Here is a 27,918-nt window from a genome sequence, read left to right as displayed (position 1 = left end):
CCATCCGACAGGAAAAATTTTTCCATCCGACAGGAAAAAATTTTCATTCCGACAGGAAGAACTCTTCCTTCCGACAGGACACAAACGGATGACTGACGTTCCTCTTCCTGAATGCCTTCCAAAGCCAGAAGAACCGACAGACCCAGCACCACAACAGACTTACTTACTAAGACTAAACACTTACATTTTTTACGCTTGACTTTTTACAATTTGAACTTTGTTTGCGTAGATATGAATTCTGAAAGAAGTATGAGGGTCTTGTATGACTTTGTACTTTTCCCATAGTTCATGTCTGTCAAACTTACCTGCCATGGACTCTTTCATAAGTTCCATGAAATCGTCTTCGGACAATCCGGGGAAAAGTATTATGTCAGTAAGTATTCTCTTTACATCCTTACTTAAACTCTTTGCTGTCTGTACACATATTACGACTGAGATGTTAAAGTGTCTGAGCTTCTTAAGAATTCGACACATATCTTGTTCTCTGTTCTTTAACAAAGGATGAGAGGCGAAATCATCTAAGATAAGAAGACATCTATGAGGGTAAGTCTTCCAATCGTAAGATTGCAATTTCTTCGAAATGTATTCTATCTCTTTCTGTTTGTTTCTGAAGTGTTTCTTCTCTAATATTCTCTGCATTTCCTCATTTGGGTCTTTAAACTTAGAATTTATATACTCATTTATAGCATTATACTTCAAAACTCTTCTTTGGTACTTCTTTATCCAATCTAACAACTCAGTATCCTTTATACATACTAACTTAGACTTCTTTATAATATCTTTGAACGAATTGACGGTTTGGTCAAATTGACCAGAAGTACTACAAATAACAACTAACTCATAGAATGGGTTCTTCTCATCTAGTTCTTGTTGTTGTGCAGCCATTTTAAGATAAGTGAAAGTCTTACCCGACCCAGGTGGTGCAATTAGACCTGTTATATCATTCTGAGCAAATAAGAACTTGTCATGTATAGGCTTTATCTGAGCATTTTCTAACTTCCTCTTGTTCTTGTTTAAAACATTCTCAAATTTCTTGTCAATGTCAGCAAACTTTTTTTCTAACATATTTTTAGAAAAATTAAAATTTTTATCTTTTTGAAAATGTCTAGCGATTTCGCTATCTATATTCGAGACAAACTTTTGACAGCAAAACATCTGTCGACCATAAAATCTTACATAGTGTAAACAAGAAAGGTGAATTTGTTCTAAAGTTCTGTTTCTGGGAATATGACAAGAACCATAAAACATTAAGCAGAGCAGTCTTAAAATTTGTCAATGACAGACTTGTTGACAGAGATGACGCCTCTTGGAGAGATGAAGTCCAACAAAACTTCTTAGAATGCAAAGAAGACACATGCGCTGTTCTTGAAGATGAAATAAAAAACAGAATAGATGAGCTATTAAAGGACAAAGAACTTTTACATAAATATAGTTGCGCCAAATTTGACATAACTCCACCAGAGAAGAAGAAGAGAGAAAAGAAAGAGAAAAAAGTAGAAGAGAAGAAAGAACCTGAACCAGTTCCAGAGAAGGGGAGATATGACATGTAAAAATAAAATTTTATTTTTAGAACATTTCTGGGTCAATGTCAATGTTCTCTTCCTCTTTAGGGGCAAACACTGGCTTAGACTCTAAAATCTTTTTACCCAATTTACCTTGAACTTCAACTATCTTAGACTCATAATATTCATAGTCGTCTGCTTTCTTTGGTTCATAAGGTATAACAAGTTTGTATGCTTTGCCTTCTTTAAGGTTTGAGAACCTTCTGTCAAAACTTTCTTTGACTGCTAACAAACCTTCTATGTCTAAGTCTTCAAATTTCGCACCATTTTTAGTCACAATAGCAAACTTAACTGGTTCGATGTTCCAAACTTTGCTGAATGAAGACTTTTCAAAATGGTAGAAGTAAACATTCAAATATGTGAATGGGTCTAGTTCTTCTTTAAGTCCTGACATGTACTTGTTTACTGAAATATATTTCGTCATCTTTTCTATCGGATAAAAAAAATTTTTTTAAAATTTACTCAGAAAAATTTTTCTTTGTATATACACCATTCTGAACATCTAAAAGACTTTTGACATTTGCCAAGAATGTTCGTTTAGAAGCTGCCATATAACCATATTCTTGACAATATTGTTTATACGAATCGTACAATGACCTTTCATCTAATGACACAAAGTCAGTTTCTTCTATGAACAGTTCATATACACTCTTGTTTGCTTCTAACAATGTTTGTCTCTCTTCGGTATGTGGAATTTGTCTTGGATTGAACTTAGAAATATCTAATGTCATGAAATATGAGAACAAGTGGTTGTAAAAGTCAGATGTCAAAGTTTCTGCTAAGTCGTCAAAATATTCTGTATCTTGCATATGAGAATCTGACGTTCTGACAACTACATATCTTCTGTCAGAACTTTCTAACTTCATCGGAACAACATTGTTTTGAAACCATAATGAAGTTTGCAACATTTTCACAAACTCTTTGGTCTTTATACTTTCTTTCAACAACTCCAACTTTGTCTGTTATAAGACTCTTTCAAAGCATCTGAGTTCAAAACTTTTGTTGTATCTATACTTTGAAGTTCATTGCAAACTATAAGTTTCATATTCCTCAATTGAAGAGTTAAATTTACCGCAGATGTTTTCTAAGTTTGTCATATTAGGGTTCGAATAACCTTCTAACAGTTTGCATAAGATATTTGTAAAGAATGTGTTCTTACTGTTCCTTGTTTTCCAATTATAATGAGAGCAGTTTCATTTTTAGCACTTGGATGTTGTAAGATATTTGCAAACCAACATAAGATATACTCATAGACTCTTTCGTTTCCATTGCATATAATTTCTTTGACATGGTCTAACAAGCTTCTATAATATTTTCTTTCCATTCTACTTTGTTCATATTTATATCCAGTGAAGATAGAATAGAAGTTTGGAGAAGGTGTATAGAACTTTATAACCACGACTGAAAAATCTTCAAGTTTTGACAATAAGATATCCCAAGCATCTAACATCTTCATGCCAACTTGTACGACTTTTATTTTCTTAAGTTTCTGTCTACATTCTTGTTCAGACACTATTGTTGCTCTTGGTTTGTTAAGACAACATCCCATTCTTTCATGACATAACATTCTGGGGCAGAGTCAACATAAATGACTAAACGTTTCAAATTCTCGACTGCTTTGTTTAGTCTCTAAATGGACACATATTTCTGAATGCTTGGAAGTCATAAAAATCTGAAACATCTATTCTGTACATTTTTATAAAAATAAAAAAATAATATTTTTTTATTCTTGACTTTGTTGTTCCATTTGTTGCATTTGTTGTTCTTGAGCTATTTGTTGTTGAAGTTGTTCTTGTAATACAATACTTTCAACCAGTTGCATCTTCCAATTCGAAACTTTCTGCCGTCATTGAAACAAATCATAGGACTAAAAGTTTTACAGGAACAAAGTTTGCGTCAACTAATGTCAACGTTATACTTGCCAAAGTGTTGAGTTCACTAAGGTTGAAAATTCTGCATTCGAATGAACAATAGGCAAACCAGCAGAGAAAGTATTGTTTATACGCATAAGTATCTTTTGGTCATAATAGTTTCTGTCGACATTCGAATAACACTTTGAACCTAAGTTTGAAACAATATATAAGATTGGTGTGCTTAATGTCAATGGAATAGACATTCCTTGTATGACACCTTTTCCTGTTATAGGAAACTGTTGGTAGTAAAAACCAGAAATAAGTTTTGTATTATAGCTCATATCGTTTATAGTAAACTCAGTCGGACATCCAAACATAATGAAACCTGCTCTAGTTGCAGCACATGTTACACTCGTACGTAAAGTATTAAATAAGTCAACACAAACCTGTTGTGGTATATCTGAGTAAGTATCTTCAAAGGAGTATTTTTTACCATTCACAACAATAAAGTCTTCTGGTGTCAAAGAGCAAAACAGGCTTTAGTCGTCATTGTGTTTAAGGTTAGTTTACAATATCGTCCTTGAGGACTTTGTAAGTTTGTTGTATAGAATTATATGACTCAGGTTTTTAGTCGTAATAGTATAAACCATTAATGTCTTCTGCCATTTATATATATTTAAAAGTTTTTCTGAAAGTGGAGAAGAACTTCATCTAAACTTTCACATGGCGTTTCTTGAAGTTCTCTGTCTAAGAAGTTCAAATATTTTGTAAAGACATAGAACTTTCCTTTGTCTACACGAACAAACAAAACAGGGTCTTTCATATCGTTTAAAAGTGTGTAAAGTCCTTTACATGAAATAAAGTCTATATTATTTTTCTTCAAACATCTTTCAAGAAGTTTTGACATTTTTACTTAGCAAATAAATTTTAATGAAATGTTGTGGTCGTCAAATATTTTTATAACGTCTGGGAAACTATATTTTAAGTTCAACGTTTCACCTCCTTTCATAACGTATATCTTGTCAATGGCATTATATGAAACACCACAGCAACTAATGTCGGGTTCTATTTCTTTGATGTTTATATCGTCTGCCTCTGTCAAAAGTTTCAATAGTTCTTTCAAAACTTCATGAGGTGCAATGACATATGAGTTCACTTTTACAGGGTTGTGTTCGACCAAGTTTAACATTATACTTAAAGCTTGACAAATCTTCTCCTGAGTTTGAAGTTTGTCTTTCAGTTGTTGGTAGTCGTTTCGAATATCTGCAACAGAACTTAAGTCTCTGCTAACTTCAGGATATGTTGGTTCTTTTACAGGAACAATTGTTATACCATCTTCGTCTTCGTATGGTTTCCCCACTTCAACATCTCTGTCTTTGACATTGACAACAACACTTTGACTGTTTGTTTGAGTTGGTGAATTTAACTTCACATCTGCCACCGCCATTAAACCTTTTGAAACACTTACGCTTCTATTTTTCGGAAATGACATTTTACTTAGAATAAAAAGATGGACGTATTCGGATATCTTATTGAATTGAAGCAGAACAAAGTTTATACTCACAAACAATACAAATACATTGACAGAATAGTTCTTTACACAAACAATGGAAAATGTTATAGAATAGCAATATTTGCTGAACCTAAATATTTTCATAAAGCAAAGAAAGTTGGTATAACTGAAATGGTGAAAGTTCTTGAAGCAGACAAAAATATAACTTCAAAACTTACAGATATTTCTAAAGGTAAGTTTATCTTACAATATTATGTCAAAACTGGCGTACTGTTAATATTTGACGGAGAGAAGTCAGTTCAAGAACAACTTACTGACCTGCTGCCAAAATCTGCTCGATAGAAGCTGTCGTTATGCCAATCTGAGGAGCCCCAGCAGGTTTCATCGAACGAATCTTCAAAAGAGCATCTTCCGTGAAAAGTGCTATTGGTTTTGTAAACTTCTTTGCTCTCAATTCATCTGGACCGTCTCTGTCACCAGTATATTGTATTTGTACAGTACCAACAGTTGAAATACCACCCATAAAGTCTTCTGAGTCAGCAAATGGAATGCCAAGCCAAAAGTTTGAACGGTCTCCATTTGTATATTGAGTTTTTTGACCTCCTGTATGAGTCCATACTTTCACATATGGCATAATAGAACTTTGCATTTCAGGGTTAATGGTTGTTGTGAAGTTGTTGTTAAAGTTCATAGCATCTAATGTCAAGTTGTATGACCTCATATCCTCAACTGTAGAATATTCTTCTCTTGGATAATATTTGCCATCTATGTTTATATGATATTTAATACCAGGGGTTGTAGAAACAAGAATAGTCATTTATAGTTCGTCTGAACAGTACAAACATAGTATCTGCATGTTTCATTGCAGTTGTTAAAGCAATATCTGTTCTTGCACCTGGGTCAGCACTTTGGTTTCCAACTTCACCTGCAAAGTCTTTGACAGATATTTGGTGTATAGGGAACATAAGTGGAACTGCAATATATTTGGCAGCTAAAGCATTTGAAATATCTGGGTCCAACATATAGACTGCAAGTCTGCTTTCTATTCTCTTGCATTCAAATTTTTCGCATGTGAACTTAACTGGGTCCCAAGCAGTTCCAGCAGCATTGAAATAATAGTTTACTTCAGTGTTGAGTTTGAGAAACCAAAGTCTAAGTCAACTTTGTCTTTGCAAAATCGGCGAATGACGTTTGATTTGTTCCCTTTACGTCTGTAAGAGTGAATGGGTCTTGTGTTGGTGCAATGACTAAGTTATTTTTGCTTGGAGTAAGTTCAATAGAAATTTTTCCTGCCCAGTTTGGCAAGTATCTTAAAAACCTGAAGATGAGGAAAGATGACAAAGGAACTCTAAGTTTCAGTTTTACTTTAGTGACAGCATTTCCATCTGAACCAGAAAGGTTAACATAAACTCCTGGAACGTTAGGGTCAAGTCTTCTTATTTTCTCAATAGTTGCATACTGGTCTGTTTGTTCTCTAGCTTGTGGTTGTACTGAGTTTCTCAAAGCGAACCATTCATAGTTTGCCCATGTTACTGTTTGAACTAAGTCAGAGTTAGAATATATCTTATATCCCATGAAAACTTCTGGAGCATATTGGTATCCGACATAGAAAATTCCATTGCAACCTTTCTTGTCAGACAACTTGGCAGAAGGTTTTATTTCAATGTCTTGTTCCACGTATAAGAATGAGTTGTCAATAGAAATAATATGAAACCTGTCGCAAGCAATATCTACTGTTGTTGAAGAACCTTCTCCAAACTCACCTACGTTTCCATAAGAAACAGCAGTTGTATATTCGTAAGTTCCAGGAACTATTTCTGACCTTCTAATGGCATTGTCGCATTCGTTATACCATTCGGAAACATTTCCGTTCATGGCATCCAAAACTGTTGGCGTTATATTCTGAGCGGCGTACATTTCATATGGGTAAAAATATAGAATAGTTGGATTTATGTGTCATAATTGTTTCGGACCAAGCTTTACTTTCTTCCTGACTGAGTTTTGTTGCATCTTTGCCTCATGTTCACCTAGTATGTTGTAAATTTCCCATGTCCTTTTTGCCTTTGGGCTCTGGTCGCCCATCTCAGGTAACCTTATCCTAGAAAGATTTTGTCATAGTTTGTATTTGAGTCTTCGCGTATTGTTTGCATGACTCTTTCCTGAGTTTCCGGTTCAAGCTCTTCAAACAGAGCTTGTCCATATGGAATAAGCTCGTTTCCAAATATATGTTTTTGTAGCCATTCTGGTTTTCTTTCCATGTTACAATAATATCTTTTGTGAATGGGAAAGCTTTTACCCACTGTTTCAGTCTTGCGTCATTTATTTCTGTAGTTGGTTTTATTTTGTCAAGGAACATGTTTTTCAATACTAACATTTCATTTGGTACTGTCCATTTGAGTTTTCTTAAATATTCATCCCTTCTCGATTCATTGTCTGCAAAGTAAGTTTTTATGACATTTTGCAAACTTTCGTTTGCAAGGTCATGTACAATAGGTTCTCTTCCTTCTTTCTCCCTAACTTTCTTTCTAAACTCTTCACCAATATACCATCTCTATGGTTTCTGTGTAGTTCTTTGAGATAAATGTTCTAGAACGTCAGATGTTTATTTCCATCAGCCATGTTCATTTCATACTGGTCCAAAATATCTGCATGTTTCATATCTTTCAATGGCATTAAAGCCGCGCTGAAAATACCAGCTATATCTGGTTCACCATTCACTTCCATTGCGTCTACAACTTCTTGGAATTGTGGTTGTAAGTTTATGAACCACCTATCCGGATTAGCTTTATGACCCCATCTCATTGTAGTTCCATAGTCTGCAGAAACAAAAGTAGGTTTGTTTCCATATTGGTTAGGTTTGAATGAACTTTAAACAATGTTTCATTTCTATATGTTTTGTTGAAATTTAACCTTTTATTTTCACCGAGTTCAGCCAAAGATTGAACGTTATATGGTCGTAAGTAAAAAGGATTATTGTATTTGCGTACATTTTCTTTCAGTACTTTCCATTCTATGCTGAATATTTTCATCTGATGTTGGAGTCTTTTGTATGTCGGCGAACATTTTTCGATATTCTTCTACTATGTCAAGCCGAATTTTTCTTAGACCTTGGAAAGATTCCATATTCTCCGCATACTCTTGTTGAGGGTCAAGATTTTTCGGCTGTTCCAAATCTTCATCTAGTTCTGTGAAGTTAGTTTCCAAAGGAAGGGACTTGTTCGTTTCCTTCTGGCTCTTCTAGCTGTTGTTGCTGAACTATTTCTTCCATGTCTGGTTGTATCTGAACTTCTTCCTGTTGAGTTTCTTGTACCTCATCTGGTGGCATTTCATATATTCCGAGACCGTTTTTTAACAAGTTCCCTATTTAAGTCATCCGCATTCATAACCCTTTCTTCTTTCGTTCCGTCTCTATTTTTTACGCGTTTCATGAAGATAGTTGAATTATCATTTATCTCTGACAACAAATATCTCGGAGTAAATTCATCCATGTCATTTGGATGATATGCTATTAAATCATATCCCTTAGCGAGCTTGTATTTTCCAGGTTTGAAATTATATCTATTTGGTGCTGAACCATAAAGCTAAATAGGTTCGGGTCAGTATTTCCTTCCTTGAACTTTCTAATAGCTTCTTTATATCTGTCACTAAAGTCAAGAGTATCTGGGTAACCATAACCTTCCTTAAGCATTTTTAAGAATTCTTGGTTTCCTTGTTCTCTACTTCTTTTATGTCCTTGCTCTGTTTGTGCTGGTTGTTGTGCTGGTTGTGGAGGTGGTTGTTGTGCTGGTTGTGGAGGTGGTTGTTGTGCTGGATTTTGAATTGTTGGTTGTTGTTGTGGTGCTGGATTTTGAATTGTTGGTTGTTGTTGTTGTGGTGCATGCCTGTGTCTGTGTCCATGTGACGATGTAAATGTTTTAGGTAGTCCTGGTGCGGGTGCTTCTCTTGAAGGGTTTGGTGGTATATAAGTTCCACCAGCTGGTATATAAGTTCCACTAGCTAGTATATAAGTTCCACCAGCTGGTATATAAGTTCCACCAGCTGGCACATATGTTCCATCTGCAGCATAATGTCCTACCTGACTTTTCGTTTTTAAGAAAGCATTTACTAGGTCTGTTTTGGTCTGTTGTAACTCTTTTTCTTGACTTTCCACAACAGTTGCTCTAACGGCGTCATAGGCACTTTTGAACTGCCTGTCTCGTTGCTGCATCTGTTATTTTCGTCATATTTTGTGCTACTTCTCTTAACTCTTTGTCGAAACCTCAGACTTCAGTTTTTTCAGATGAGAAGTCGTTCACTAGTTTCACCTTACTATGAAGAGCTTCGAAGGCATTCTTAAAGTCAGCATTCATTAAAGCTTCATTTGAACTGTCTTCATCCGCTTGTATTTTTGTCCTTATTGACCCTATAAGTTGGGCTGCTTTAGCGTTGGCTTGGGCATCTAACCAGTCATTATTAGCTTTTATATATTCTGCACTTTTCATTGCCTTTTTGCATGGCTGCGTCGTTATTTTTACTTTCTTGTGCTAAGTTTTCATACTGTACGGTTTGGTTTGCAACTGTAAAAGTTTTTCTGCCTTTACATTTGCTTCAACTTCTTTTTTATACTCATCGCTATCCATATATGTCTTCAGGGCTTTTTGTTTTATTTCTTCATCTTTCAGTACTTTATATTGAGTAGTATGGTTTTTTCAAATTTATAACATCTTGTTCCATTTTTGCTACTTCTGCTGCTTTTTCTGACACTTTTTTTCGCATATTCCTCTGTACTTAGTTCTTTCAGTTGTTCTTCTTTCTTCTTTTTTCTCTACGTTTAACTCATTGAGTTTCTTTGTGTGTCTGTCATATTCTAGTTTCTTTTCGTTTTCACTTATTTGTTTCTGTATGTCTATGTTTGACTTTTTGACATCTGTTATTTGATTTTTGAGTGAACTCAAATTCATTTGACTTTGAGGGTTATAAGCTGTTCCGTCTGCAGCTCCACCATAGCCTGCCATTTTCGCTAAAAGTGCCGCTCTTAAACCTCCACTCTGTGCACCAATAACTCGGTTTAAAAGCATAGGGTTGCTTGACATTTGTTGCAACATAGTGGGGTCATTCATCATTTGTTGTTGCAACTGTTGTTGTGGTGTCAGTTTTACTATTGGATGTTTCAATGCTCCCTTCCTCTTACGTATATTCTTACGTAGCTTAGGTGGCATTTTAAGTGAAGTTAAAAAGCGGTTTTTGACAGATGTTTATATGACACTTTTTGTTCAGCACAAAAAACTACTCGGTCAAAGTGTTGTCAGTTTTGTAAAATATTTGTTATATCGTTCTATAATATTTTTTTAAAGTACTCAAATATATACTTTAGAAAAGTGGGTCTATCTCTATGAGCGTTGACGATAGACCATTATTTGTTCGAGCAAATATATACTATCGTATGTTAAAAATATTTTGACAAGTGTAAAGTATGTGTAAGCTCCTTTCTGTCAAAAGTTTGTCCGATGGTGAAAAATATGTATTTAAAAGTCAAAATGTGAAGTTATCTTCTCAAATATTTGAGATGGAACGGTTTGCCAACGGAGACTTTTCAATAAAATAAAATTATAGATGGGGTTACCGTTGACGAAAACGGTTTATTTTAAACTTTTCTATGAGTAGTCCGAAAAAAACAGTTTATTTTTCATAATGGAAGGAAGAAAAAGTGTCGCAAACAATTCGTCGACTACCTCTGCAGTTAAAGTTCCTACAACTTATGTCTCACCATTCTCAAAACCCTTACGACCTCCTATAATACCAAAGCAACTTCCTCATACAATTCAAGACAAATTGTTGGACAATTCAAGACAATCTACTCAAAACACAACAGAAACAACAGATACAGTTGTCCAAACAGCACCAGAACAAGTTTCACATAGTTCTACAATTCAAGACAAATTGTCCAACAATTTGAGTTCTTCTTCTTCTCAAAACACAACAGAAACATCTGAAACAGATTTACAACCAGCACCAGAACAAGTTTCACATAGTTCTACAAGTATGTTAACAAGAGCACAATTTCAAGATTTAATTTCTCTTGAACAATATTCGAGTAACGAAACACAAACCGACGACTGTAACCTCTCGCTACCCGAATCCATTCAAAGAAAATACGCCATGAAAAGACTGAAATTGTTGTATAAACTTCTTAACAATTGGGGGGTCGAAGACAACTCAGATTATAGTGAAATGTTTAACAAAGTCATAGAATCTGTTAAACCAATTGAAAACGACATAAAAAATCCCGGTGTTCTTGTAGACCTTTTCGCCTCAAAATTACCAGTTACAACCAATCTAATAGCAACACAAGCGAGTATATAAGAATTTCCGAAAAAGTGACACCCAAAAAGTGACACTTTCAATAGGGAGTAACACTTAAAAAGTGACAATTTAAAATTCACAATAAATAAAAATAATAAATTTTTTAGTCTATTAAATTATTCTTTTCTTTGAAATCCTCTAAAAATTCTTCGAAATGTTCTAAAATATAATCTGGAGAATTATAACAAAATTCATTAATTTCTAACATATACGTATCTAACAATTCATTTGGAATTTCAAACGATCTTAAATATGTAATTGAATTTTGTATCTTCTCATTTATTTGAGAAAGTTTTTCTTCAGCATTTTCCAATAAAAATCTTAATGGATTCAAATTGGCTTCTTGATTCTGAACAAAATTTAATACTTGGTATAAACGTGATTGAACTTCTCTTTTCAATTTTGTTTTATAATCTGTCAATCGAGGCTCGCGAATTCTAATTGAAGGAATAAAACCTGTTTGAAGTAAATCGTTTTTAATACGATAAAAGTAATTGGGTGCAACTTCTTCTAAAAGATTTTTGACAAAAACATCAATTCTTTGATTTTTAACGCAGCCAAAATCGTGATATTTTATCTTTTTAAATAAAGATTCAGAAACGTTATTCACAACGGTTAATTCATTTGGTCTGGCAGCGGCTATCCACATCATAGCCAACAATTCCTTATACAAAATTCAAAACTTGGGTGCAATCAGTTCTGATTGCACCCAAGTTTTTGAACTTTCTTGAGGGAATTAAAGGGTGAGAGATTTATAGTCTATCTATATATCTCCCACCCTCTAATTCCCTCCCTGACAGCGGGAAACTTTGTCTGAATGTTAAACTATTCAGACAAAGTTTCCCACTGTTTGCGAAGGAATTGTTGGCTATGATGTACTGATCATGAATCAGTACATCATAGCCAACAATTCCTTATATAAAGTTCAAAAACTTGGGTGCAATCAGAACTGATTGCACCCAAGTTTTTGAACTTTCTTGAGGGAATGGAAGAGTAAGAGGTATACATTATGAATATATACCTCTTACCCTTCCATTCCCTCTCTGACAGCGGAAAACTTTGTCTGAATGTTAAACTATTCAGACAAAGTTTACCGCTGTCAGCGAAAGAATTGTTCCATCTGGTGCATAGAGTGTGAATCTATGCACCAAATGGAGCAAGCCCCTCGCGAAATTGCCAAAACTTGCGTCGCATTTCAAAGATTGCGACCCAAATTTTGGCGATTTCTAGTAGAGATGGAGTATTTTGAGTCACTGACCTATATGCAGTGGCTCAAAGGGCTCCATCTCTACTTTGAAGCAAGGAAACTTTCCTCGAAATTTTGATAATTTGAAGAAAGTTTTCAAGCAATTAACAAAGGATTACTCGCTATGAGGTAAAAATTCTAGATTTTCACCTCATAGCGAGAGCTTCCCTTTCATTGCTTGAAAACTTTCCCCAGCTTCAAAATTGGGGAAAGGGCTGTAAAGTCGACTCCGATACCAGCAGGTACCAGAGTATTTAAAAGAGAAGCCCTCGTACGAGTTTCTACGAAGACCTTCTCATTCAAGAAGATCTTAATAGAAAATCGTACGAGGGCATTGGAAACTCGCGTCTGGTACATGTTGGTACCAGAGTGTTTGAGATTTGAAGACTCTGGTACTAACATGTACCAGAATTTATGATGAATTTAAGATGGACCATTATAAAATGGTAGCGGTTTGTTTCAAAAAATTTTAGATGAGATTTGCATAGATATAGATTATATGATTTATACATATGAAAAATAATATATAAAAATATAATTTTGAGATAATTATGTAAATAATATTTTAAATATTTGAATTTGAGGTATAATTTTATAGTAAAATATATTATAAAGAGTATTTATATAAATATTGTAAAATAATATAAGTAATAAAAATTGAGACCCCCTCCCTGTTTTTGATGTTTTGTCACTTTTTCGGTAATTCTTATTGTTTCGACATAAAAAATCCCGGTGTTCTTGTAGACCTTTTCGCCTCAAAATTACCAGTTACAACCAATCTAATAGCAACACAAGCTATAGAGCAATTTATTTTATGTTTTCCCAAGCAATATAGACAACACCTGAGGGAAACAAGAATAGGAAAATTTCAATTGGTGTATCCTACAACATACAACTATTACGAAGAAGCAAATGAATATGGAGAACTCTCATTCCATTTCACACTTTCAGTTCCTGAGGGAGAAGAAAAAGCAATCTATCATGTACAATCTCTTGCAGGATGTGAAGGAAAACCCCACATAATAACTACTGTTGCAATTGACAAACCTGCAAGAGTCGAAGACGATGTTTTGTTCGCGTCCATTGCTGGTTTTGGCATGGGAGAACCAATTCCAATTTCCCATTTCACAGAATACTCAGCACAGCATTTTCAAAATGTAGAATTCGTGTTCTACGACCATCAAAAGTTCCTGCTAACAAAACCAAAGAAACAATTTGTCTCAATATTTGTTGCTGGTCATGTGGCTGACAAAGAGCCATCAGATACTGACAATGAAGAAGAGGAGGAGGAAGAAGAAAACAATAGCGATGTCGTTCTTATCGAATAAAAACTTTAATTTTTTACTATATAATTATACTAATCATCTTCAGGGCTAGAAGGGGCGCAGCCCCTGGAAGCCCCACTACCTTTTTTTTTTTTTATTTTGGGCAACAATCAATGCATTAATAGTTGTTCAATTTAATTTATGTGATTTATGCATTAAATTCGGATGATAAAATTTAAACTCAAAGCTTCATAAGTATGTCATTGACGAAATAAATATTTTTGAAAAATTAACAGTTTTCTTCTATGTGGAATTGATTTGATAAGGAGAATCTATGATTTCTTGTCAAAACTCTTATTAATGCAATATTACTCTCAAATTTTCTATGAGTTTTCTGAAAAGTTAATAATCCAATCAAATTGATAAGAAATCTGCTCTTTCATCGGTTCTCGGTTTCTCATTGAGGTTCCAAATAAGATTTTCGTATGAATTGACTTCAAATATCCAAAGAACTTATTAGAATGATCGAACGATGCATTTTTAGCATCAAATTTCTAAAGGAGAATAAATTATTAATAAGAGTTAATCGATATGTAGTAATATTCAAGGAGAATAAATTATTAATAATTTGATCGCAGATTGAAATAAAAAAAATTTACAACGCTGAAAAATTCCTATTGTCTTTTTTTCTCAAAAATCTTTTCATAAATGTCAATTGTTAGCAAAGATCCTGACCATAGAATCAATGGTTTTCTTGATGAACTTAATTTCTCACTGACTGATGAGTGGATTCAAGAAGAAAACTTGCGAAAAGCTGCTTTTTCAAAGTTAGGCGATAATATTTTTAAGAATCAAAAGAAGTTGAAACTTACCGCTAGAATGGGAATACCTGCTACGATGAGGCAAGATGTATGGTTGATGGCTTCAAATGGCAAACAATTAATTGATGAGTTAGGAAATGTCTATGAGAATGCGTTATCTCTAGTAAATCGCCAATTAAAATCAAACAAAGTTCACGAACATTCGCTCGAAGATCTATTTAGCGGTTCCGCTTACATCATCAAGTTTTTACCTGAGAAAATCCAACCATTAGTTAAAGAATTTCTTAGAGCTATCTGGGCAACAAACAAAGGCATTGAATATTCCCCTTTTCTTCCAGTAATTGCCGTAATATTACTTTTATTCATGGAACCTCCAGCAGCATACGCTTCATTACAAGCAATGATACGTCGATCTCAAGAAGACAGTTGGTATTTTACACTCAATCGAAAGAATTACTACAAAAATGGTGTTGCAATCGAAAAGTTATTAAATATTAAGACTCCAGATGTTGTTTCGAAAGCAAAATCTCTTGGTGTTGGCATAGATTTCCTTATACTCGCATTACTTCCTTCATTTTTCATTCCGATAAGTCAATTACCAATTGCATTAACATTTTTCGACAGTTTTATTGTTGAAGGAAGGAAAGTATTGCTCCGATTCATAACAACTATATTCAAGATCAACTCAGATATTCTTTTGAAGTCAAATTCACCAAAAGAATTCGTAACAATCATCTTAGATACATTTAGTGGTTTTTCAAAACCACAAAACTTGCGAACATTCTTGAAAGAGAGTTTCAGTATATACATGAGTCGCAAGAAACATCTATTTGGTCTTGAACGCATCGAAACGGACAACAACAAAATTTCAGAAACTATCAAAAACACTAAAATGATTGCATCGATATTTAATGACCAAATTCGAGGCGATTTCAATCCTCTCGACTTCCCTCGGAAACTTAATTTGAATGTACTATCAGATCTTGCGAACATCATTCCATCAGAAGAGATTGTTAAATACCAAAAGAATGTACAGAGGAAATTCAACGAAATCGAGATAATTCACGAAGGTCGACTTCTCGACACGAAGAACTATTTCGTTATTAAAGAATACATTCCTTTCATATACTTGAGACAGAATCCTTCTCTGTCTTATTCACTTTCTAAAGATGGAACAATTCTTCAGACTCTTTTGAACGAGATGAAGAAGAAAGGTGCACATATATTGATTATTAAGACAGACAAGTCAATCATCGGAGCTTTTCTTTCAGATCAGCTCGAAAAGACAGGAAGTGTTTACTCAAGAAACACTTCTAATTTTGTTTTCCACATCAAGGATTCAACTATGAAGTGCTACAAACATCCTCGTCCTCCAAACAAAGATTACTTATCTGTCGATGATGACACAATAATGATTGGCGGTCCAAATCCAGCAATCATCATCGGAGACAGACTTGATAAAGTCCGATCTTGCAAATGTGATACATTTGACTCACCTCAACTCACTCTCGAACCATCTGAAAACATCCTTGATGTTGAACTATACATTCTTGAAAACTAATAAATTTATTGTTTGTATTGTATTTCAAAATTTCAATATATTTTCAAAAAAAAACGTACGTTATTTACTCCTTGAATAAATGATTGTATGCTATATTACGTTTATTACACTATCATAGGTCATTGCTTGTGAAAAGATTCCATGTTAAATCCCCAACTTTTCTCTCAAGCATTCCCATCTTATATTCAAAAGTGACAATAGAATAGACTTTGTGAAATGGTATGAACTTTTTTTAATTTAGTTAAATGTTAAAAAGTGACATGTCTTATTTACCAGAGTGCAAATCTCCTCTAAAGTATCTATTTTTCTTAATCTCTGTTTTTATATCTCTTATATATTCATATAATTTTGTTGTATTATTGCGTCAATCCAAACTTATGAAAACTAAAAAGAATGACATGAGTATTATTTTTTATTTAGTGACGATTATTTCAAATATTGTGTACTCTCTTTTTTATCTCTCAAATATTCACATCTTTGTTGAATCGGACATCTATAATAAGGGTCAGGTTTTATCAACTCTAATAACTGGGAACATCTTTAAATGTTTACAAATTTTATCTATTGCTTTATATTTTAACCAAATTATAAAAGTCTTGAAGATCTTAAATGTGTATGGAGCAAATGTTTTGCGATGGATATCCGTTATATTAATAATCATTCTGGTAGTTTCGTTTTTGGTACAATATATAAGCATTTATGTTTATATATTTATATTCCATACCTTAAAATTTTCAGTATTCATTTATCATTATATTTTGTTTTAGTTTCATTTTGCTTGAGATTACTTTCTTTTTTCAAAATTGAAAGATCTCATTGATTATTCGCAAAGAATTCGAATTAAAATCAGCTTGTTTCTGATTCCTATATGTCTTATAATAGAAATAATATTGTATAAACTGCGTAGATCTTTATATTGGATTTCATTTTTTAATATGACTCTATATATTTCAAATTATTACAACATATTTCCTACATATAAGAATTATCATTTTTACTTGATCTGGTTTTACCAATGTTTATGGTCTGGAATCTTGAATTTGGTCCCTTTATTAATAATGAATACTTTATCTTTTCAAGCTCAAACAGAAAATGAATCTGAAAAACAAGATCAAGTCGAATTATCTCACAACATTGATATATAACATGTTGTTACTCTCAATCACAACTTCATATATAAATATGAATTACTGAAATTATTCAAACCAAATTTTAAAGATCATACAAAATAATCCCAAAGATCAAAAAATAAAATAATGGTCGATGACTAAGTATGACCAGCGAAAAGTCTTTAAATTAAATAAAGAAGTAAATTGATTACTTCAAATTTTTATGGTAATATACTTTAAAACCCTATGATATCTTCTAAAATGTGGCATTTGACAGAATCTACATTTGCCATTAAGTCTCATGAGGAAAAAAATAAATAAAAGCAAATGATAATAAAAAATATGAATATCTTTTGAAAACTGGGTATTAAATTTGTTATGTTCACAGATGAAATGTGAATGATAAGTTCCCATCTAGATAATCATTCATTGCTTCCTATGTTGTTTTAATGTTTAATGGTTTAGAGTTCAATATGTGTTTGAATAAAATCTTCATTTTAACTTCTTCGATATTCAATATATCTGGTGATCAAAACATATTACAATCCCATTGGTTGGATGTGTTTCCATATTTTTGTATATTGACTAATTTCAACTTAATAACTTTCCAGAAATAGAAGTAAAAAAATTTTTTTATTTGTAAACATTTCAAATTCTCCATCGAGAATGGGGCGACTTTTTCGATGGAAGCCCCATAGATTCAAGCGGAGGGAAAATTCCATCAAATGGTCAATATCATGTTGAAGATGATATTTTCACTGGTTTTTCAGACAACACGATCTTTTTTTCTACAAGTTCAAGTTCGAATAAATTATTAGTTGAAACATCATCATTTTCATATAATAAACTAATATCTGGTGATAATGATGGTGGAACATGTCTTTATTTTTATAATTCAGGTGAATGTTGTCAAAATAAAATTTGTTCTATAAACAACAGTGTCAATGGAGAAAATGTTGAAGGTCACCACTCTCGAGTTTATGCAACAGATTCTGATAGAGCTAAGAATTTTTTCAATTTTTCTACTATTTCAGAATGTGGAAAAGAAGGAATTGGAGAAGCACCAGTTTATCATCAATATGGAAATATTCAGATTAGTAAAACAAATATTTCTAAATGTTTATGTATTTATTATTCATCATTCGATATATTGTATGGAGCTACATCTTCATTTGTTACATATTCAACATTTTCGAATAATTCACATTATAATAATGGAGTGAATTTTAATAGTGCAAGAGTAGCATCTTTTCTACAGAAAAGTAACATTCTTAGCAATAAAGGACCAGAAACAATCACTTCATATACTTCAGCAAAACTTACTGTCGAAGATTGTGTAATCAAAGGGAATTCGGGTGGTGTTTTATTTAGAAACTATGGTTCATCTATTGAAGTAATTCATTGTAATATTGATTCATATTCAGCATATGGACAAGTTTATACAGATCAAATATCAACTAATTCTTTTGAAAACAAAATAGTTCATCTGAGTACAGAAAACTGCAAAGCTATGTATTTTGGAGATGAAATACAAATTAAATCAGAAATAAAAGATTATTATGAAATAAACGAAGATTTTTATCATTTTCTTCTTCATATTATTTCAAATATTCATTCTAACCAAAATTATATTAAGCAACATCTGAAATATTCATATTTAATTTTGTTTATTGACTGTATTTCATAAAGATATTTGTTATTTTCTAAACATTTTTTAAATAGTTCGTTAATGATTAATATAAACAAATTCTAAGCGAATGCTTTATAGGTGAGTAATAATTGCTATATAATGATCGAATAAATGAAAGAATAAAAGGTTATGAAAAGATATTTTATCAAAATGAAGACTTATTTCGATTTTAGTCATCATGATCAGGTCGAATTTGGTTTGTTTAAGAGGGTATTATATTAAAAATGTGAATAAATATGCTTTTGTGAAGAAATTTGTTCAATTCCATTAAAAAAAATTATTGGTGATACCCCCTTAAATTTCGAAAATTCAAAAAAAATGGAATTTACTGCTTCACCTGTTGGTTATGTCCACTCGGATTGCAAACAGATGTGTGAAGTTCCATTGAATGGAAAAGATGATATTCTAGGCGGAGTAATCGAAATTCTGCCTCAATTTTCAGAATGCATTCTTGGTTTGGAAAAAGTCAAATACATTTGGGTTTTCTCTTTTTTACACTTAGCAGATAGATCAATACAGCAAGTTCAGCCTGTTCATCGCCGTCATTTACATCCACGTGGAGTTTTCGCAACTTGTTCTCCAGTAAGACCAAATCCAATTGGAAAATCATTCATGGAAATACAAAAGATAGATGGTTTGAAGATATATGTCAAAGGCTTAGATCTAGTTGATGGAACTCCGATTCTTGATATCAAGTTATATGATGAAGGAAGCGATCAACCAAATGGATTATGCTAAATACAAAATTATCTCAAATTTATTTGAGAATAACTTCATATTTCTTAGATTTTTTTCCGAAATAAAAACTTTAGTCTTAGTTTAATTATTTCAATATAGTTCATCTCCTTTTGAAGATTCTTTCGAATTCATTTACAGTCATATTCCAGCTTATATTTCGCTGGATGAGAATCAATAAACTTCATAATTCTTTATACAAGAATAAATATCTCACATATTGATTTTTTGCTAATTTGAAAATGATCCATTTAGCTTAAAATAAAATATATTAGATTATACAAAAAAAATCAAGAAATTGGCTTCCATTTTAAGAAACGAACATGACTCATTAGTTATATTATGCATTTATTCTATCTTTTGAGTTACTCAGACAATAATTTGAATTTATTCAGTTCTGAAATAAAAACTGATAATAGTGGCCATTTATACGTCGGTTAAAATATAGTACTCATGTTTATTATTCCCCTTTAATATTAAAGTCTAATTATGATATTTCATGTTTTGAAAATATCGGTTTCGCAATATTCATTGTGATATTTAGCTAAAAAATAGAAATTTGAAGACACAATGTTATGATAATTGTATATCTTTAGCGCTGAAGGACATTTTGAGGAAGGGCCATTGAAAATATTTCCATTAAAATGACGATTATAACGATCAGTTGGAACCGAGAATAAAAAAATTAAATTATGCATATTTAATACAGATAATGGTATTCTATTAAATCTCCAAAATTCCTTTCAAAATTTTCTAACAAAAGTATTCAAATAAATGGATAAATCATATATCATAGATATAGGTCAAATATATAGAAGATAAAAATTAAGAACAATTTTTTGAGAAGAATAAAGAATTTATTCAGTAAAAAGTAGTCATATCAATTCTTTTAAAATTTGATATTCTGAATATATATCTTATTGTTAGTAATCACAAAAAATAAAACGTTACATGTTTTTGAGATGTTTACAGGATAACTAATTTGACATTGGTTAATATTATTGTGCAATATGTTTATCGTGCTGAATTCATCAAAAAAATTCTTTGAAAAAAATTGTGAAAAAATTTTTTGCTGCTCAATTTTTTCTGTCGACCATTTTTTATATCAATAGAGATGATTTTGTTATTGATTCTAAATACTAAAATTATTTTCAAATGGGAGAAAAAGACGAAGGAAAAAAGTCACAAAAAAAGTGCTGTTGCGGGAGGTTTTAAACGATTAACCCTCAATTTTCTATCTCAACCGGTTTTTGTTGATCACTTCACATTACAATGCTTAGCTCAAGCTTCGCACGTAATTTCAACATTCTCGAATGGCAGTCCAAGGAAATCTGCGCCAAGTACAACGTTGCCGCCGGTATAAATCTTGTCGCTCGTTCCCCAGAAGAGGCTGCTGAAGCATTCAGAAAGATGAATCTCCCAGCTGCTGTTATCAAGGCTCAGGTTTACTGCGGTGGCCGTGGCAAGGGTCACTGGTTGGAAACAGGCTTCAAGTCTGGTGTTCACTTCGTAAAGTCCGCTGATGAGGCCGCCAAGATCGCTAAGGAGATGCTTGGTCACCACCTTGTCACAAAGCAGACAGGCAAGGACGGCCTTCTCTGCCAGGCTGTTATGCTTTCAGACCCAGTCGAAGTCAAGCGCGAACTTTACTTCGCAATTCTCCTCGACCGCCAGACACAGTCCCCAGTTGTCATCGCTTCCACAGAGGGTGGTGTTGAGATCGAAGAGGTCGCTGCTCATCATCCAGAAAAGATCCATAAGTTCGTCCTCGATGGTGTTGAAGGCATCACAGAGGAAGTTGCTAAGAACATCTCTACAAAGCTTGGCCTTACAGGCAAGGCTTATGACAACGGTGTTGTCGAAATGCAGAAGCTCTGGAAGCTCTTCGTTGGCTCCGATGCTACACAGGTCGAAGTTAACCCACTCGCCGAAACAACAGACGGCCGCATCATCACAGTCGATTCCAAGTTCAACTTCGATGATTCCGCTCACTACCGCCAGAAGCAGATCTTCGGTTACCGCGATCTCAAGCAAGTCAGCCCATTCGAAATCCGCGCTGAGAAGTATGGTCTTAACTACGTCCCACTCGATGGTAACGTTGCTTGCCTCGTTAACGGTGCTGGCCTTGCTATGGCTACAATGGATGTCATCAAACTTGCTGGTGGCGATCCAGCTAACTTCCTCGATCTCGGTGGTGCTGCTTCTGAGGCTGCTGTTACAGAGGGCTTCACAATCATCTCACAACAGTCCCACGTCAAGGCTATCCTTGTCAACATCTTCGGTGGTATCGTTCGTTGCGATATGGTCGCTGCTGGTGTCATCGCTGCTTTCAAGAAGGTCGGTCTCAAGGTCCCACTCGTTGTCCGTCTCGAGGGTACAAACGTCGAGGCAGGCAAGAAGCTCATCCGCGAATCTGGTCTCCCAATCATCTCAGCCGATAACCTTACAGATGCAGGTGAGAAGGCTGTTAAGGCTGCCAAGGGCGAAAAGTTCTAAAATCATCTCATAAATTTTTCTCTAGCCAAATAAACGATTTTTCGTCTCTCTCTTAACAAATTAAATTCTTACTTTTAAATAAAAACAACAGGAAAACTAATTAAAATAGAATTACAAATAGATTTACAATAATTTCGAATAAATAGACAAAATAAATGCGTATATTTTATTTAAATTTAGGAGTCATGTATGTGACAATATATATTTCAGTTGAAAATGATAATTTGGAAAAATTTATCTTGATATAAGTGTTTTTGCTTATATATTTTTGTATCAATTGATTTTAAAATCATTTTTATGCATATTCGTATACAAGATGAGTGCCATCTTGTTAGTTTTTTTCTCCAAAAAAAAGAAAATTTCAAATTTTAATACAATTTATTTAATTTTTCGAGTTATTTTAATAAAAAATCAAATTTTCAAAATGTGTAAACTATTTTTATATTCATATTTGTTTTGTATTTCCATTCGTGAACAAAATACAATATACATTTCTACATGATATTATCAAATTGAATTCATTTATAAGATTACCTATATCAATTTGTGTCATCAATGCTACTCAGCATATGGACTTTCTTTATTTTGATATGTGCCTTTACCAGAGGTTCAAACACCTTAATACTCTTAATATCAAATCATAAAACCAAAACAAAATCCAATTTGATTGGATTCTTTCAGCTTCTCATATCCAAAACTTCAAATTTGGCTTGTCCAAATTGTGTATTACATATACCAATACTAAAATTATTCAAAAAATTTGAAAAAAAATCAATTCTGGAATGAAAAATATCAACACTCTTGAAGTATAAAAATCAAACAAACAATTTTCATGCTTGAGAGTTAATAAACTTAGTAAATCAAAAGAAATTTGATTTTGATGACCTTCTTTTTTAAAGAAAGTCATTGTAATCGCTTAAATGTAATTGAATAAATTTCGTATTTCTCAAGCAAGTAATGTTTTATAAGGGAAGCCAGAGAAAATTCCCATATGACAACTTAAAAATGAGATATTAAAAGGTTCCTTCAAAAACTTCTTCGAAGAAACAAATTGAGTTGTCGAATTCATCGAAGTCGCTATGGAACGGCACGACTTCGTCTTGAACCACGGATGGTTCCACGGAAGGTGCAAATGACGCTTGCTTCCGCAACATCACGCGATTCCAGTGGTTTTTGAGGTTATTTGGTCCTCTGTTCATAAAGTACTTTGCAATAACCGACCATTTCTTTCCAAATTCGTTAACTTTTTCGTATAAGAGTCTTTCCTCTTCTTTGGTCCATTCACCATTCATCAGGTTCGGGGCAAGGCTATTGAAGTACCTGTCTTTGCACTGCTTGGCCGTCCTGTCGCCCATTCCGGCTGCGACAATTCTCCAAGCGTTATCGCCAAAGCAACCAACTAACTTCAGGAGCTGTTGGTCCTCCTCTTTTGTAAAAGGAGCCCTGACACGAGCCTGTGAATGTTCCCTCGTGGTATGCGCAGTCATTTTACGCAATGTCAGAACATATCGTCCAAAATTTTTTTGAACTCTAATTTCTGAACTTTACTTCGGTTTTTTTCCATAAGAAATTTCATAAATAAGAGGCAATAAATCTTATAATTTTAAAAATTTGAATGAAAAATTTTTAGATTCAAAAATTTTACCTTCATTTTCTTTCTATGAATTTGAATATATGTAAAACAGACAAATTTCCGATTTTGAAGCCAAATTAGCTTGGAAATTTTTATGAAATTTTATTGAAATGCTTCTATGAATCAGAACTATAAAAATTTATACAACTTATAGCATGTAATTAACAAAACACGCATTTATATGCATTTTGAAAGTCGTAAATCTGCAAATTTCAAACGTACACTGTTATTACATTACAACATAAAAACCTTTTCCAAACTTATATGAAACATATTCTTTCAATTTGTTCTTTGACAATTCCTATTTTTCTTCAGAAGATTGAATTGATGGACATAGATTATGCCCGTCAATTCAATGTCTGCAAGAAAACAGCAAAACTTGCTCAAGCTATATCTGATTTTCAGTATAGGATACAAAAAATCAACTTCGAAAAGCAAGTTTTGTTTAATGATGTTGATAAAATACTAAATAAAGCATCAGATGAATATAAAAACAACATGGATAAAATATACAATGATGCTAAATCAACACATGATAACGCAAATAATGCAAATCAAATTCAACTTCAGAAAAAATTCGAAAATTTAGTATCAACATATAAAAATAACACAGAATCAATACAAAATAACTTAAATTCGTATATGAAAACCCTTCAACTATCAATTGCAAAACTATCTGAATCAATTCCAAAAAATTTAAAATCAAAACAAGAAACAAACGAAATTATTACAAAAATGATATATAAATCCAAGAAAAACATAGAAAATAATGTTAATATACTTAACGAAACTCAACAAAAAGAGCTAAAAGAAGTTGAAATCGAATCAGATAAGAAATTACAACTATTCAAAGCAAATTCACGTGTAAGAATCGAACAATTACGTGTAGACCACAACAAACTCATTGAAGAACTTAAAAATCAACAAAAAAATGTCAAAATTTCTCCAAATTTTCTAAAAAAACTTGAGAATTATAAAGAGATTTGCAGTCAAACGAGGGATTTAAACGACAAAGCAGCACAAAACATCATCCTTTTGCAGTCAAGTTTCTCTCTTTTCATGAATCAGAAAAAAATTCTTTTTAATGAGATGATTCAAAGGGTTTTTCACGCTGTAGACCATTCCAAAGAGATAGAATACATGAAGAATGAACTGAACAACAACAAACAATCATATATTCTCATAGAAGAAAACTTGAAAAATGAATTAAAAAAGAAAAATGAACTTTTTCAATCAATTTTGGAAGATTTACATAAACAATTGAGTGATCAACTGACCAATTATAATAATTTAATCGTAAATTATTCAAATTCTGCAAAAAATTTTGATTCAAGTTATATCGAATTAAAAAACAGTCTTGAACAAGAGAAAACACAACTAATAGATGAAATAAGTTCAAATGAAAAGGAATTAACATCTAAAAATGAAAAAATCAACTCAAAAATTTTGGATTTTTCGAAATCTTCTAAAAAAGAAAGGAAATTGAATAAAAAGGTGCTTTTGGAAACAAAGAAGTCGAATAATACTGAAAAAGAAACAAAAGAAAAGGATTTCGCGTTCGAAATCTCTGAAAAAACAAAAATTATAAATAATTCTGAACAAAATTTGAGAAATGACATAAATAAGTTGAGGAATCAAAGCAAAGCAGACAATAAAGTACAACTGCAGACGTTAGATGCTCTAAATGAAGAGAAAAAGGCAAATTTGGAAAATTATGAGTTTAAATTAAAAACAATTCAAGATGAAACAGAAAGAGTGATATCCAATCTTAATCTACAGATAAAGAAAGAAGAAAATGACCTTGTTTTCAATCAAAATCAAGAATTTAAAACAAAATTTGCTGAAAATCAGCAAAAACTTTTAAAATTAGAGGAAGAACTCAAAGTAAAAGAAGTAGAAGCAATAAAACAATGCAATGAATCATATAATTCAAAAATTTTTGAAATTAAATCAAAAAATAATTTTGAAAATGAGATAAAAAGTGAAAATGATGAATATAAATCAATATATAATGACTTACAGAAGCAGTTGAAGAGTTTGCAAGCGACAAATCCTGAAAAAGAACAAATTTTCAAAAAATCAAATGAAGAAATTGAAAAATTCCAGTCAATGATTGAAGAATACAAGAAAATTATTGTTTCTGAACGTGGATTACTCTCAAATTTCTATGAAAATGCTTTCAAAAACGAAATAGAAAGACATCAAAATTCAAATCGTCCGAAATCATCAGGAAGAGCACGAGAACAAGTCAGGAAGTCTCTTCAAAGCAAAATAGAGGAAACAAAAGCTAAAACTATTGAAGAAACACAAAAATTGGAAGAATTTCTAAAAATTTTAGAAAATAATTTCAAAAATCAACTTGAAAATGGTCAAAACACAATAAATAGTATTGTAAATAGCATGGATTATAATGAAAACCAACTAATTTATCAAAAACAACTTGAAAATTCAGAAAATTTGGCAAATTTGGCCGAAAAACGGTCAAAACAAGAAATTTCTGATTATAAACATCAAAATGAAGAACAGATAAAAGAAATTGAATCAAAAATACTGAATTTGACCGAAAATTTGAAAAATCCAAATTTAGATTTTTCAAAATTCACTGAAAAACTGATGACTATTAGATCTGCGAATGAAAGAGCTTATGAACAGATAAAACAATCATTAAAACGAAACATTGATGTTGTTTTTGATTCTGCAACATTAGAAACTAAAAAATTATTTGAAAAATATCAAGAAATTGAGAAAAAGAAACAGAGAATTCTTTCTGAAAGCATGGAAATGATGAAAAGAAAAGAGATAGAGAACGAAACATTCATGAGAAGTCTTATGAACAGGTTATCAAAAGAATTAATCAAAATTCAAATGAAAAACAAAGAAAAAATTGAAAAATTTGATGAAAAAATTGAATCATTGGAAAAAGATTTGAATCAATTGTCATCTACGTTTGATTTGTCTCGGCCAAGACCATGTGACTTGGAAAGAATCAAGTATTTGCAGGAAGATTTAAAGAGCAAAGTTTCAGTTTTACGAATTATGTCTAAAGAATTCAGTCAATACAAATCAATGATTGAGAAACAAGAGAAGGATTTCAACGCTAGATTCGGATTCAACTTGAAAGCATTTGCTTAAATTATATTATATTATATAATTTGTTTGTATGTAAAAAATTATTTTTGACATGAATTATCATTTTTGAAAAATAATTGTATGAAATATCATTGACATGTATCATCAAGTAACAGAATTGCATTTGTTTTGTGTGCAAGATTTTGTAATTTATGAATTGATAGAAAGGTTCCAACGCCAGATTCGGATTCAACTTAAAAGCATTTGCTTAAATTATATTATATTATATAATTTGTTTGTATGTAAAAAATTATTTTTGACATGAATTATCATTTTTGAAAAATAATTGTATGAAATATCATTGACATGTATCATCAAGTAACAGAATTGCATTTGTTTTGTGTGCAAGATTTTGTAATTTATGAATTGATAGAAAGGTGCCAACGCCAGATTCGGATTCAACTTGAAAGCATTTGCTTAAATTATATTATATTATATAATTTGTTTGTATGTAAAAAATTATTTTTGACATGAATTATCATTTTTGAAAAATAATTGTATGAAATATCATTGACATGTATCATCAAGTAACAGAATTGCATTTGTTTTGTGTGCAAGATTTTGTAATTTATGAATTGATAGAAAGGTTCCAACGCCAGATTCGGATTCAACTTGAAAGCATTTGCTTAAATTATATTATATTATATAATTTGTTTGTATGTAAAAAATTATTTTTGACATGAATTATCATTTTTGAAAAATAATTGTATGAAATATCATTGACATGTATCATCAAGTAACAGAATTGCATTTGTTTTGTGTGCAAGATTTTGTAATTTATGAATTGATAGAAAGGTTCCAACGCCAGATTCGGATTCAACTTGAAAGCATTTGCTTAAATTATATTATATTATATAATTTGTTTGTATGTAAAAAATTTTTGACATGAATTATCATTTTGAAAAATAATTGTATGAAATATCATTGACATGTATCATCAAGTAACAGAATTGCTTTTGTTTT

The 27,918-nt window shown here is 32.2% G+C and overlaps 10 protein-coding genes and 1 pseudogene across 11 annotated transcripts, besides 2 other annotated features; 4 read left to right on the top strand and 7 right to left on the bottom strand.

Moving 5' to 3' along the window:
• Positions 1-6,791: part of a mobile genetic element that runs on past the window's edge.
• TVAGG3_0652710 (protein of unknown function, DUF4106 family) lies at positions 190-1,065 on the bottom strand (the record flags this gene model as incomplete). The annotated part of the gene is made up of 1 exon (XM_051241687.1): positions 190-1,065. One exon carries the CDS (start codon positions 1,063-1,065, stop codon positions 190-192), a length of 876 nt encoding a protein of 291 aa, XP_051088274.1.
• TVAGG3_0652700 (protein of unknown function, DUF4108 family) lies at positions 1,567-1,986 on the bottom strand (the record flags this gene model as incomplete). The annotated part of the gene is made up of 1 exon (XM_051241686.1): positions 1,567-1,986. One exon carries the CDS (start codon positions 1,984-1,986, stop codon positions 1,567-1,569), a length of 420 nt encoding a protein of 139 aa, XP_051088273.1.
• On the bottom strand, positions 2,021-2,453 carry TVAGG3_0652690 (annotated as a pseudogene). Its single transcript has one exon. A coding segment is annotated over exon 1 (433 nt).
• Positions 4,329-4,862, bottom strand: TVAGG3_0652680 (protein of unknown function, DUF4106 family; the record flags this gene model as incomplete). The annotated part of the gene is made up of 1 exon (XM_051241685.1): positions 4,329-4,862. The coding sequence occupies one exon, from the start codon at positions 4,860-4,862 to the stop codon at positions 4,329-4,331; it is 534 nt and encodes a 177-aa protein (XP_051088272.1).
• Positions 6,792-8,618: 1,827 nt separating the features above from the next.
• Positions 8,619-8,825, bottom strand: TVAGG3_0652660 (protein of unknown function, DUF4106 family; the record flags this gene model as incomplete). Its single annotated transcript, XM_051241684.1, has 1 exon — positions 8,619-8,825. One exon carries the CDS (start codon positions 8,823-8,825, stop codon positions 8,619-8,621), a length of 207 nt encoding a protein of 68 aa, XP_051088271.1.
• An 852-nt stretch (positions 8,826-9,677) lies between these two features.
• On the bottom strand, positions 9,678-10,126 carry TVAGG3_0652650 (protein of unknown function, DUF4106 family; the record flags this gene model as incomplete). The annotated part of the gene is made up of 1 exon (XM_051241683.1): positions 9,678-10,126. A coding segment is annotated over one exon (449 nt), but the record flags the coding sequence as incomplete, so codon positions are not given.
• Positions 10,127-11,260: 1,134 nt separating this feature from the next.
• Positions 11,261-13,232: a mobile genetic element.
• Positions 13,233-14,447: 1,215 nt separating this feature from the next.
• Positions 14,448-16,452, top strand: TVAGG3_0652630 (activation of GTPase protein; the record flags this gene model as incomplete). The annotated part of the gene is made up of 1 exon (XM_001322024.1): positions 14,490-16,163. The coding sequence occupies one exon, from the start codon at positions 14,490-14,492 to the stop codon at positions 16,161-16,163; it is 1,674 nt and encodes a 557-aa protein (XP_001322059.1).
• Positions 16,453-19,273: 2,821 nt separating this feature from the next.
• TVAGG3_0652620 (tRNA (adenine-N6-)-methyltransferase protein) lies at positions 19,274-19,893 on the top strand (the record flags this gene model as incomplete). Its single annotated transcript, XM_001322025.1, has 1 exon — positions 19,281-19,700. One exon carries the CDS (start codon positions 19,281-19,283, stop codon positions 19,698-19,700), a length of 420 nt encoding a protein of 139 aa, XP_001322060.1.
• Positions 19,894-20,945: 1,052 nt separating this feature from the next.
• On the top strand, positions 20,946-22,250 carry TVAGG3_0652610 (succinyl-CoA synthetase beta-subunit; the record flags this gene model as incomplete). Its single annotated transcript, XM_001322026.2, has 1 exon — positions 20,970-22,193. The coding sequence occupies one exon, from the start codon at positions 20,970-20,972 to the stop codon at positions 22,191-22,193; it is 1,224 nt and encodes a 407-aa protein (XP_001322061.1).
• A 652-nt stretch (positions 22,251-22,902) lies between these two features.
• On the bottom strand, positions 22,903-23,697 carry TVAGG3_0652600 (RNA polymerase II transcription regulator recruiting protein; the record flags this gene model as incomplete). Its single annotated transcript, XM_001322027.2, has 1 exon — positions 23,207-23,680. One exon carries the CDS (start codon positions 23,678-23,680, stop codon positions 23,207-23,209), a length of 474 nt encoding a protein of 157 aa, XP_001322062.1.
• Positions 23,698-24,124: 427 nt separating this feature from the next.
• TVAGG3_0652590 (TAG-278-related family) lies at positions 24,125-26,958 on the top strand (the record flags this gene model as incomplete). Its single annotated transcript, XM_001322028.1, has 1 exon — positions 24,154-26,958. One exon carries the CDS (start codon positions 24,154-24,156, stop codon positions 26,956-26,958), a length of 2,805 nt encoding a protein of 934 aa, XP_001322063.1.
• Positions 26,959-27,918: the final 960 nt, after the last annotated feature.

This window comes from Trichomonas vaginalis, chromosome III, assembly GCF_026262505.1.
Source record: "Trichomonas vaginalis G3 chromosome III, whole genome shotgun sequence".
In the NCBI taxonomy this organism is placed as follows: Eukaryota; Parabasalia; order Trichomonadida; family Trichomonadidae; genus Trichomonas; species Trichomonas vaginalis.
This window is presented reverse-complemented; position numbering and strand designations above follow the sequence as displayed.